Source organism: Mytilus edulis, chromosome 2 (genome assembly GCF_963676685.1).
Source record: "Mytilus edulis chromosome 2, xbMytEdul2.2, whole genome shotgun sequence".
Classification (NCBI taxonomy): Eukaryota; Metazoa; Mollusca; class Bivalvia; order Mytilida; family Mytilidae; genus Mytilus; species Mytilus edulis.
The window spans coordinates 67,977,086-67,988,498 of NC_092345.1; the positions used below are offsets into that span (position 1 = coordinate 67,977,086).

At 32.1% G+C, this 11,413-nt stretch overlaps 1 protein-coding gene across 2 annotated transcripts; it reads right to left on the bottom strand.

Annotated features, from left to right (window-relative positions):
* Nucleotides 1-1,590: 1,590 nt before the first annotated feature.
* On the bottom strand, nt 1,591-11,267 carry LOC139510644 (uncharacterized). Of its 2 annotated transcripts, none has more exons than XM_071297195.1 (4): nt 11,190-11,267; nt 8,639-8,725; nt 2,823-2,898; nt 1,591-2,004 (listed from the first exon to the last, which is right to left on the bottom strand). In XM_071297195.1, exons 2-4 carry the CDS (start codon nt 8,679-8,681, stop codon nt 1,707-1,709), a joined length of 417 nt encoding a protein of 138 aa, XP_071153296.1. In that variant the 5' UTR covers nt 8,682-8,725; nt 11,190-11,267; the 3' UTR covers nt 1,591-1,706. The 2 variants fall into 2 exon arrangements, with proteins under 2 accessions (XP_071153296.1, XP_071153297.1); XM_071297196.1 differs by having other exon boundaries at nt 8,639-8,714; nt 11,190-11,249.
* Nucleotides 11,268-11,413: the final 146 nt, after the last annotated feature.

The following is an 11,413-nucleotide window of genomic DNA, read 5'->3' on the forward strand; positions in this document are numbered from 1 at the left end:
GTTTTAATCGGGAATGGTCCTGTCAAGGACGGTAGTAAAAATCGTGAATGTGTGACCCCAGCTTTAGAGGTAGTAGTATATTATATCATATTCATATACTGTACATTTCTCTTTCCATTTAATTGTTTTTCATTTGAAGTGCGTTCTAGACTGTGCCTTTTTATGCCATTTAACTCATAAACAAACATCATAAATACCAGGATAAAGTTTCATATACAAAAGACTCATTAATTACACTCTAATAAAAACAAGGCGAAAAGTTTAAAATGAAGATCTATATAAAAAAGAAGATGTGGTATGATTGACAATGAGACAACTCTCCACGAGAGACCAAAATGACACAGAAATTAACAACTATAGGTCACCATACGGCCTTCAAAAATTAGCAAAGCCCATACCGCATAGTCAGCTATAAAAGTCCCCAAAATGACAATGTAAAACAATTCAAACGAGAAAACTAACGGCTGGAAGATAGAAGGCAGGGGTATCCTCTATTCCGTAGTGTAATCTTTTCTCGTTATTATGCGAATTTTCGGTGGTTCTTGTTTGTTATTGATTTTTTTTCATATTTGATGCTTAGGAGTTATGCTACTTGGTTTGTTTAATTTCCAAATGGGACGTTGTGTCGTTTTTTTTTGGGAACCATTAAGGCAATTTGTTGGTTATTTTAAAATAATTTTGATATGAGAAATTATTTCTCATGACAAAATGTATAGGTAAAGTTTGAACATTTGATTATATTCCTTATTGCATTTCAGGAGTATTAACCTTATTTCTTGGGAGAAAGATGTCTCGTTAAGACGTTTCGTGACACATTAATTTTGCAGAAATGTTTTTTTTCAAACAATTTAACATGTTTAATGTTAAATAAATGTGTTTTATTTTTTAAATAGAAAAAAAATGCCAACTTTTATTTTGACAGTATTCGATAGCTATTGCCTTTCAGAAGCTATGTTCCTGAATGGAAAATCCATGTATTAATTTGTTGTTGTTTGCTTTATATCGTTGCAAAATTTACATGCACATTCAAGACGAGAACTTACTGCTAGGATCAACCTGGGTGAAAGGTGGATAATTGTAAGTGCTATTGGAAAATAAGGTATGTTGAATTGAGACAGATAGTTAAACCTTTCAACAGGCTAACCACTCTCTATTATGTGCACAATTTCTATGACCTCCTATACAATTGTTTTTTGCGTTTACAAAAGACATTTTTCAAGATTATTGAGCAGAATTTCATCAAAATATAATATGCACATCACCTGTAACAAACTTCATATAACTCAACACATCTAAGCGGTATTTCAAAAACCTCCCACCTATACTTTTGTCATTATTTGCGTTACAAAAATTCTGGACTTACAGACAGACTGACAAACATTCTTGATGCGAGTCAATTCGAAGCGCTAAGGTTTTTTCCCCAGCATCGATGAGTTTTGCAATTTTTCTTCGGACGTCACATATTAACAATTAACTCTTGAAATTTAACTTAACTTTATCACACCATTCGATTAACAAAATTATCATTCAGCTGATACACAATATTGTAAGTATATAGTATATTTTTTTTTAAAGTAAAAGAAAACAAAAGGAAGAATCGATCGTCTTGTATACCAGTAAATTTCAAAATATAGAACAAAAACTGTACACAGTTGAAAAGTTGTTTTTTTTTACTCAAAGTTATTAATGTTTAAACACTGCGTAAATCACACTACAGTGGTTTGCGACCTTCGGACATTGCTTCGCTGGGTGATGAGATTAGTCTCCGATGGCCCTTGAACTTGGATAATGTCATGATAAACTGGATCCTGCATCGATGGATTTTGACTTTCGAAGAGCTTCTTTTCGTCTGTTCTACTATTATTTCTCTGAAAGTCTTCGCATCCGATGGATGAGTATTGCTGACCATTTGTACGGTCTTGTGGAAATTCATACTCGTTTTCATTACCCACATGGCTTATACCTTTTCCAACTGTATGGCCTGGGCAAATGTATACATCTTTCCTTTAAATACAAAACAAATAAGGGAAAACACATTTAGAATAAAGAAATAATTTTAAACACACATTACGTTAGTCTCTTATAAATGAAGATGTAAACACGATCAGAATTTGTCTTCTTAATCACTTCCTTAGAAGAATTAATTTTACAAATTTATGCTATCTCACAAACAGAACAAAGCGTTTGCCATCTGGTGTACGCATAATTTATTGTTCAGATAATTGGGCTGTATTAAATAAGAGTTGCATTCTTTTTACCAGAATTAAACTATTCATACTTTAAACTCAAATATTATACAGATATATTATTGGGTATAAAAGATAAATATTTGTAAAAAAAAATTGAGAGCACAAGGTTGCAAAGATATCATTTCAAAGCATACATTATTTTATGAACATTTATGCGATATGTACGTCTATAAAACAAGATACTTTTGGGAAATCTATTCTTTTTCTGACCTTTGTTTGTCTTGTATTTTTTTTTTAGTTATAGTTCTTTTATATGTTTTGGAGTTAGTTTAGTGTGACGTCCATTTTCACTTAACTAGTACACATCTTTGTTTAGGGGTCAGCTGGAGTCCGCTCTCGCTGTGTTGAAGACCCATTGAAGGCCTTGTGCTATTTTCTACTATTTGGTCGGGTAAACGTTTTTTGTCTGAGACTCTCTTTGATACATTCCTCATTTCCATTTTCAATTTTATCTAATAGTTATAGAAACAGGTAAATGTAAGGATACCAAAGATTTAAACGTTAATTTAACAAATTATAATCAATAAAAATAAAACAATTATTTATATTTCCTAACTTAATATACTAAAGTACCTTCGTATGATGTGAATGAGCAGCGTCATTATTTTTACAGAAATAACTAAAGTTGTCACTGCAATTACTAACACACCTGAAAAGGGTACATATTAAGTGTCACATATTACATGTATAACAATAATTCACAACCGCAGTTATTACCGATCGGGGCGTTTTGCATTCGCGCAAAATTGTGTATTTATTTGAGAAAAAGAAAAATATTACATTTGTATCAATGTATAATAGTCAATACAAGTACATGTAATTAGAAGGTGAAGTGTTACGCATATTACTACAATAACCTAACATATCCTTTCGACCTACCTGCTCTGTATTTGGGGTTGAGGGAAATGGGGGTTCCACAAATTTTGAAGTTTTGATATTTATTTAACAAGCTAGTTTAAAATAAATAAAATCATGGTAAAATAATTCTTTGTTAACTGATTGAGAATACACTTTGACGTTATATTCAATATGCAAGTCCATTTTTAGCTCACCTGGCCCGAAGGGCCAAGTGAGCTTTTCTCATCACTTTGCGTCCGGCGTCCGGCGTCGTTCGTCGTCGTTGTCGTATTCGTTCGTCGTCGTTAACTTTTGCAAAAATCTTCTCCTCTGAATTTAACCAAACTTGGCCGCAATCATTATTGGGGTAGCTAGTTTAAAAAAATGTGTCCGGTGACCCGGCCAACCAACCAAGATGGCCGCCATGGCTAAAAAAGAACATAGGGGGTAAAATGTAGATTTTGCTTGCTTATATCTCTGTTTATCAGGTCGAGATCTATCTGCTCTGAAATTTTCAGATGAATTGAAGAACCCGATGTTGGGTTGCTGCCCCTAAATTGGTAATTTCAAGGAAATTATGCCGTATTTGGTTATTATCTTGAATATTATTATAGATAGAGATAAACTGTTTACAGCAATGATGTTCAGCAAAGTAAGTCAAATGATCAAAATAGTCAATTGATCCCTTAAGGAGTTATTGCCCTTAATAGCATTTTTTTAATAATTTGTCGTAAATTTTTGTAATCTTTCACAAAAATCTTCTGCTCTGATACTACTAATGCAAATTTAACCAAACTTGTCCACAATTGTCATTAGGGTATGTAGTTTAAAAATGTGTCCGTTGACCCGACCTGCCAACCAAGATGGCCACAATGGATAAAAATAGAACAATGGGGTAAAATATAGATTTTGGCTTATAACTCTGAAACCAAAGCATTTAGAGAAAATCTGACATGGTTGAAATTGTTAATCAAGTCAAAATCTATCTGCCCTGAAATTTTCAGATGAATCGGACAACCGGTTGTTGGGTTGCTACCCCTTAATTTGTAATTTTAAGGAAATTTTACCGTTTTTGGTTATTATCTTGAATGTTATTATAGATAGAGATAAACTGTAAACAGCAATAATGTTCAGCAAAGTAAGATCTACAAATAAGTCAAATGATCAAAATGGTCAGTTGACCCCTTTAGGAGTTATTGGCTTTATAGTCAATTTTACCAATTTTTCTTAAATTTTTGTAATCTTTTACAAAAATCTTCTCCTCTGAAACCACTAAGACAAAATGTAACCAAACTTGTTCACAGTCATCATAAGAGTATCATGTTTAAAAAATGTGTTCGATGACCCTGCCCACGAAAACCAAGATGACAAGCATGGCTAAAAATAGTACATAGGGTAAAGTGTAGTTTTTGGTTTATATCTCTGAAACTGAAGCATTTAGAGCAAATCTGACTGGTGGCAAAAACGTTCATCAGATTTAGATATATCTGTCCTGAAATTTTCAGGCAAATCCGACAACCAGTGTTGAGTTGCTGCCCCTCAGTTAGTAATTTTATGGAAATTTTACAGTTTTTTGCTTTTATCTTAGATATTATTGTAGTATCTTATGATATCTTATACTATAAGTTATGATTTTATCCTTATTTCACATGATTTCCAAAGCATCAGTAAATACAGGTGAGCGACACAGGCTCTTTAGAGCCTCTAGTTTTCTTAAAATGTCCTGTACTAAGTCAGCAATGTGGCAGTTTTTATCAAATAGTTTGTTTTTAATGTATGTAACATTGGCGTTTATTTTTGTACCAATTTAGTATTTATGTTGGTTTCCTCTTATAGTTGATGTGTTTCCCTCGGTTTTAGTTTGTAACCCGGATTTGTTTTCTCTCAATCGATATATGACTTTTGAAAAGCGGAATACTACTGTTGCCTTTATTTGACGGAGTATTCGTAGACTGCATTCTTATATATTGCGACTGTTTTTCCTTTACATGTTTCTTACGGTTATCATCTAAAATAGATCTGATCTTACATGCGCGTTTCCAAATAAAAAGATCGGCAATTTAATCTTTTAGTTTTGTCAAACGACCAGCCAAATCCATTTGAATGGAACAGCCTTGATATTGAACTAAACGGATAATTAGTCAACTGTCTCATTGAAAGACTGACTTGTATGGTCTGAAAGCAACAGTAAAAGTTTTAAGGTTTAATGCTAAATTTAGTTTTCGATATTTAAGTCCTTCGTTTCTCCTCTAATATTCGTCACGGAACATATTGACTATATACCTTTTGTTCCTCTCTTGATAAGCTTTCGATTGAGGTATAATATATATCTGTAATTAGGGGATGAAGGGTCATAGCAGTCTATTCCATTATTAACAATATCCATTTCATTATTCAAAATTGGCTGTTTCTTAATTTGCACGCGTAATTCGATATTTAAGTCCTTCGGTACTCCTCTAATATGCGTTGCGGAACATATTGACTATATACCTTTTGTTCCTCTCTTGATAAGCGTTTGATTGAGGTATAATATATATCTGTTATTAGGGGCTGAAGGGTCATAGCAGTCCATTTCATTATTCAAAATATCCATTTCATTATTCAAAATGGGCTATTTCTCAATGTTCACGCGTATTTCGATATTTAAGTCCTTCGTTACTCATAATAATAATAATAATAATAATATCTTTATTTAGAGAGAGTAACTCATTTGGATTACACCAATATTCAATAAGGCTCTCTTAGTACAATAATAATTACATTACAAATAAACAATGCATCAATAATAATGGTAAATAAAGATTAATATGTACAATTTTAAAATACAATAAACAATTATGATATGGCATTACAGTAAAAATATGATGGTAATGTTAAAAGTACATAGATTTGTATTTATGTTTAAATTCGGATACTGTATTTGATTTTTTTATTGAATTAGGAAGAGCATTCCACACTTTTGGTCCATTGTACGAGAAACTAGACTTATACAACTCTGTATTTGGTTTTGGAATAATAAAATTATCTGAGGATGAAAATCTCGTATTATATTTTTGGTTTGCAGAAGCTGATACAATAAGACTGGACATATATTCTGGAGCTAAGCCATGTTTTGCCTTATACATTAGTAATGATTTGTGATAAAGTATTCTTTGTGTGATTGGCACAATGTTACATTCGTGAAATAATTCTCTTGAAGGTTTGGTGTAATCATGTTCGTCTAAAATTATTCTTGCTGCCCTTTTTTTGCAGTTTTAGTAAACTATCTAATAGAAAGTTATTACAGTTTCCCCATATTGAACAACAATAATCTAACTGAGGTAAAACGTAAGCGTTATAGTACATTTGTCTAGCTTTATGATTTAAATATTTCTTTATCCTTTTTAGTAAAGCTAAAGAAGAGTTAACTTTTTTTTATTATATAATCGATATGAGAAGACCAAGATAGAGATGCATCAATAAAAACACCTAGAACTTTTTCACATGTACTTTCTATAATTTGTTGTCCATTTAAAGCAAGATTAATGTTTTCATTTGATGTAACGGAAAGCTTTTGTTTAGATCCAATGCATATAGCTTTCGTTTTAGATACATTTACAGCCATTTTATTGTCATCACACCAGCGAAAAATATCTTGTAAAACCGTATTAAGTTTTTGACTGATGCAACTTTTGTTTTGTCCAATGACTGATATGGTGCTATCATCAGCAAATAAATCGGTGTTATGATTAGGATTAGACAAAGGAAGATCATTAATAAAAATTAAAAACAACACCGGTCCTAATACAGATCCTTGAGGTACACCCGTTTTTTGTTTTTGTACGTCTGATAATGTATTTGAAATAGATACTTTTTGATATCTGTCAGCCAAATATGATGTAAACCAACGTAATGAAGTATAAGCTAATTTGTATTTGTTTAATTTTTGAATAAGCAGTTCATGATTGAGAAGATCAAAGGCTTTTGCTAGATCTAGAAATACTGCTCCAACAAGATCGCCATCATCAATGGCTTTAAGCCATTTATCTATTAAAGCTGTTAAAGCAGTTTGACAAGAATGGTTTGAACGAAAGCCTGACTGCATTCTATACAATAACTTGTATTTATTAAGATATTTTACTAAGTGTGTTTTCACATGTTTTTCAAGGATTTTAGAAATGAGTGGTAAAATTGCAATTGGTCTATAATTAAAAACATCCTGTTTTGAGCCTTTGTTCTTATAAACTGGTATGACTTTTGCCAGTTTAAATGAGGATGGAAAAATACATTTTTTGATACTCAAATTAAAAATATGACAAAGTGATAGTGAAATAGCATGAGAAGACATCTTTAAAAATTTTGCACTTATAGTATCAAGGCCTGTTGCTTTTGATTCATCTAGTGCTTTTAGTTGTAAACACACAAAATCATAACTCATAAGTGGTATAGAAAAATACACGTCATCTGGTACATGACCCGATATAAAATCACCAAGTTTGTTAAAACAACTACTAGAATTGTTAATGTTTTGATCTATATTAAGATTATCTGTGATATTTGTGAAATAAGCATTAAAAACATCAACAATGCCTTTTGGTTCTAAAATTTCCTTATTGTTACAATCACTTATGATTTTTATACTGGTATGATTGTCGGTACCGCTGACAGTATGTAGGTGCTTCCATAATTTACTGCTGTTGCTCTTTTTTTGTTCTATGATATTGGTATAATAATTTTGTTTAGAGTTTTCGATGAGATATTTGACTTTATTTCTCCAAAGTCTATAACTATACATATCTTTTTTCTTATGATAAAAATCCCGTTTTTTCATGCTATCTAGAATTTCATCATTCATCCACTCATTTTGATACAAACGTTTTACTCTCTTTTTAATGAGTGGAGCATGATGATTTAATACTTTAGTAAAAATATTCAAAAAAGACAACAGTGCTTCTTCGGGGTCATCAATTTCTAATAAGCGTTGCGGAACATATTGACTATATGACTTTTGTTCCTCTCTTGATAAGCTTTCGATTGAGGTATAATATATATCTGTAATTAGGGGCTGAAGGGTCATAGCAGTCCATTCCATTATTCAAAATATCAATTTCGTTATTCAAAATTGGCTATTTCCTAATTTGCACGCGTAATTCGATATTTAAGTCCTTCGTTACTCCTCTAATATGCGTTGCGGAACATATTGACTATATACCTTTTGTTCTTTTCTTTATAAGCTTTCGATTGAGGTATAATATATATCTGTAATTAGGGGCTGAAGGGTAAACCCTCTTATGGGCATTGCGAATCAGGATATAGCTATAGTGTCACAGTCAATTTTTTTTATATTTATTTCACTATTCACCGCTTCAATTTGAATAATGAAACATAAGCTATTTCATTATTCATTATTCAATTTTTAATATTGAATAGTGAATAGTGAACTATTTCATTATTCATTATTGAATAATGAATAATGAACTATGAATAATGGACGTACTTCAGCGCGGTTTTGATTATAGTAGTTTTTAATATACGATGTACACTGCAATACGAAAAATGTCAATAGTACCTACCTATAACTAAAGCAGAAATCACCTCAGGATTTTCAACGCCCATATTAATACGTATTGTATATCGTTGTCAGTCTAGCTGTAAAACATCTAGAAGGTAAAAGAAATAATTTAAAAGAAGAGAGAGACATATTTAGTTTCAAGCTTCATCTGATGATTTCGTTTATTCATTTTTCTTTCCAAAAAACGAAATTTTAATCTTTTGCAAAAGAAAAACTATGTGTGTTGACAACGTCCTTTCATAAGATTTGCAAACGACAAAGCGCTGACTTTGAGAGTCTTACAACAAATAGAGAGTTTTACAAAAATATATCTGTGCTTTGGAGTTACAGTTGTAAAAATACGGCGGACGATACCAAATAAACTCATCATAGATGTCAAGATGAAAATGTTGTTCATCGGACGCGCTTTCCATCTTCAAAAAACGCTTGAATCCAAGAAAATTAAAAAGGCCAAAAAAAAGTACGAAGTTGAAGAGTGTTGATCAAAAGAGACAATCAAAATCAACAGGTTAAAGAGGAACTGACAAAAAAATAGAAAGACGAAAATCGACGAAAGGACAAACAAACCCATGTATATATGAACGCTGTATACAAAAAAACAACATAGACTTTGCTCGTCATCGCTCACATGTAATATATAGAAGAAGGTTAAAATTGAGAATGGAAATGGGGAATGTGTCAAAGAGACAACAACCCGACCAAATAAAAAACAACAGCATAGGGTCACCAACAGGTCTTCAATGTAGCGAGAAATTCCCGCACCCGGAGGCGTCCTTCAGCTGGCCCCTAAACAAATATATACTAGTCCAGTTATAATGAACGCCATACTAATTTCCAAATTGTACACAAGAAACTAAAATTAAAATAATACAAGACTAACAAAGGCCAGAGGCTCCTGACTTGGGACAGGCGCAAAAATGCAGCGGGGTTAAACATGTTTGTGAGATCTCAACCCTCCCCCTATACCTCTAACCAATGTAGAAAAGTAAACGCATAACAGTACCTCTTATTTTGAAGATTACAATTGTCCTGTTTCATGTCAATACAGAAAATGAACTCTGATTTTCCTACGGGGTCCAAAACATTCCCAAATTGAGTTCAGACTTTTCGTTTTTAAATAAGGTCTCTTTATATTTGAGATATATTGTATGCATTTGTCTATCATGTGTTCTTTTGTTTAAGTTGTGGTTGTTTTTCTTAGGAATTGGTTAGCTTTTGTTTGTCTGGTCTGGGTGTTTGCTTCATGGGTTTTTCATAGGTGGAGGATTTTTATGCCCCATCTACGATAGTAGAGGGGCATTATGTTTGCTGGTCTGTGGCTCCGTTCGTTCGTTCGTTTGTTCATCCGCCCGTTCGTCTGTGCGTCCGTTCAGGTTAAAGTTTTTGGTCAAGGTAGTTTTTTATGAAGCTGACGTCCAATCAACTTGAAACTTAGTAGATATGTTTCCTATGGTATAATCTTCCGAATTTTAATGCCAAATTAGATTATTACACAATATCACGGTCCATCGAACATGGAAAAGGATAGTGCGAGTGGGGCATCCGTATACTTTGGACACATTCTTGTTTTTTTGTGTTTTGTATTTTGTTTTTAAAACATTTATATGATTTCACATTAAGCTGGTTCTCGGCTGACTACTGTATAATACAAGCGGAATCCAGTTTAATATTGCATGCCTATTAGCCTAATAATAATATGACACTTGATTTTTAGTCATTGCTCTGTCAGAGGTGCTGAACTTGTTTTTTTAATTCTTATATTTATACCACATTTAATTGAAACTTCAGTTAAACGGTTATTACTTTTCTAAACAGATCAAAATATTTTTTTTTAGACAGAACACCTTTTCGTCAATGAATATAGGTACACTATGAAAAAATGTAGCAACTGTAATTTGTATGGTTTTGTTTTACTCTTAGTGTGTTTTAAGTCAGTTAACTTAGACAAAAATGTTTGGGAATAAATAATTGAGAACAAATTATTGCTACATTTGTATGTTTGGCTTTTCCAAACAAAATATTCTGAAAGTGTCCTCGTGCAAAATTTTACAAAACTGTTTCAGACAAAATGAGTGTTGTAATCAAGATTTGTAAAATGTTCTATTTGATCTGACGCCAAGAAACAACTTGAAGGTAAATAATAGAGATCTTACATAGTACCATACAACACAAGGAAAATTCAAAACGGAAAGTCCCTAATCATATGGAAAAATTATAAGCGCAAGCACATCAAACGAATGGATAACAACGGTCATATTCCTGAACTGGAACAGGCATTTTCTTATATAGAAAATTATGGAATAAACCTGTGTTAAAAGTGTATCCTTCCGATATACTGTAGGAATATTTTGATGTGAATAATGAGAAATGAATTGCAAAGGCGGTTTAACATGATACAACTTAATTCAAGCACACAATTTTTAGACAAAGTGTTCTGTAACAGTACTAGTGCTACAAATGTCTATAAATGAGTTTTGTCGGAAAAATTTGATTCTTGTAAAGCTGACAAATTCAAAGATATTTTGTATGTATTCTAGTCGATAATAATTTACCTGATTGTTTTTACATATATTAAGCTCATCCACATGACAAATGAGGAAATATTAATTTATAACGGATATGATACGTGACATTGCTCTAGGAATTTCCTCTCGAATAAAATCATTTTAAAAGTGGCAAAATTATTTTTGAATCCTCTTAAAGTTTAATCTATTGGATCATGTTTATATATGTATGTGTTCATGTCTTTACCACAAAGTAGATTGTTGCGACAAAT

What these genes read in the sequence shown, in the direction of transcription:
- LOC139510644 (XM_071297195.1), bottom strand. Translation starts at nt 8,681, where the DNA reads ATGGGCGTTGAAAATCCTGAGGTGATTTCTGCTTTAGTTATAG. An exon ending in GATTTCTGCTTTAGTTATAG is followed by an intron (nt 2,899 to 8,638) that starts GTAGGTACTATT and finishes TACCCTTTTCAG; the next exon opens with GTGTGTTAGTAATTGCAGTG. An exon ending in CTCATTCACATCATACGAAG is followed by an intron (nt 2,005 to 2,822) that starts GTACTTTAGTAT and finishes TTGTATTTAAAG; the next exon opens with GAAAGATGTATACATTTGCC.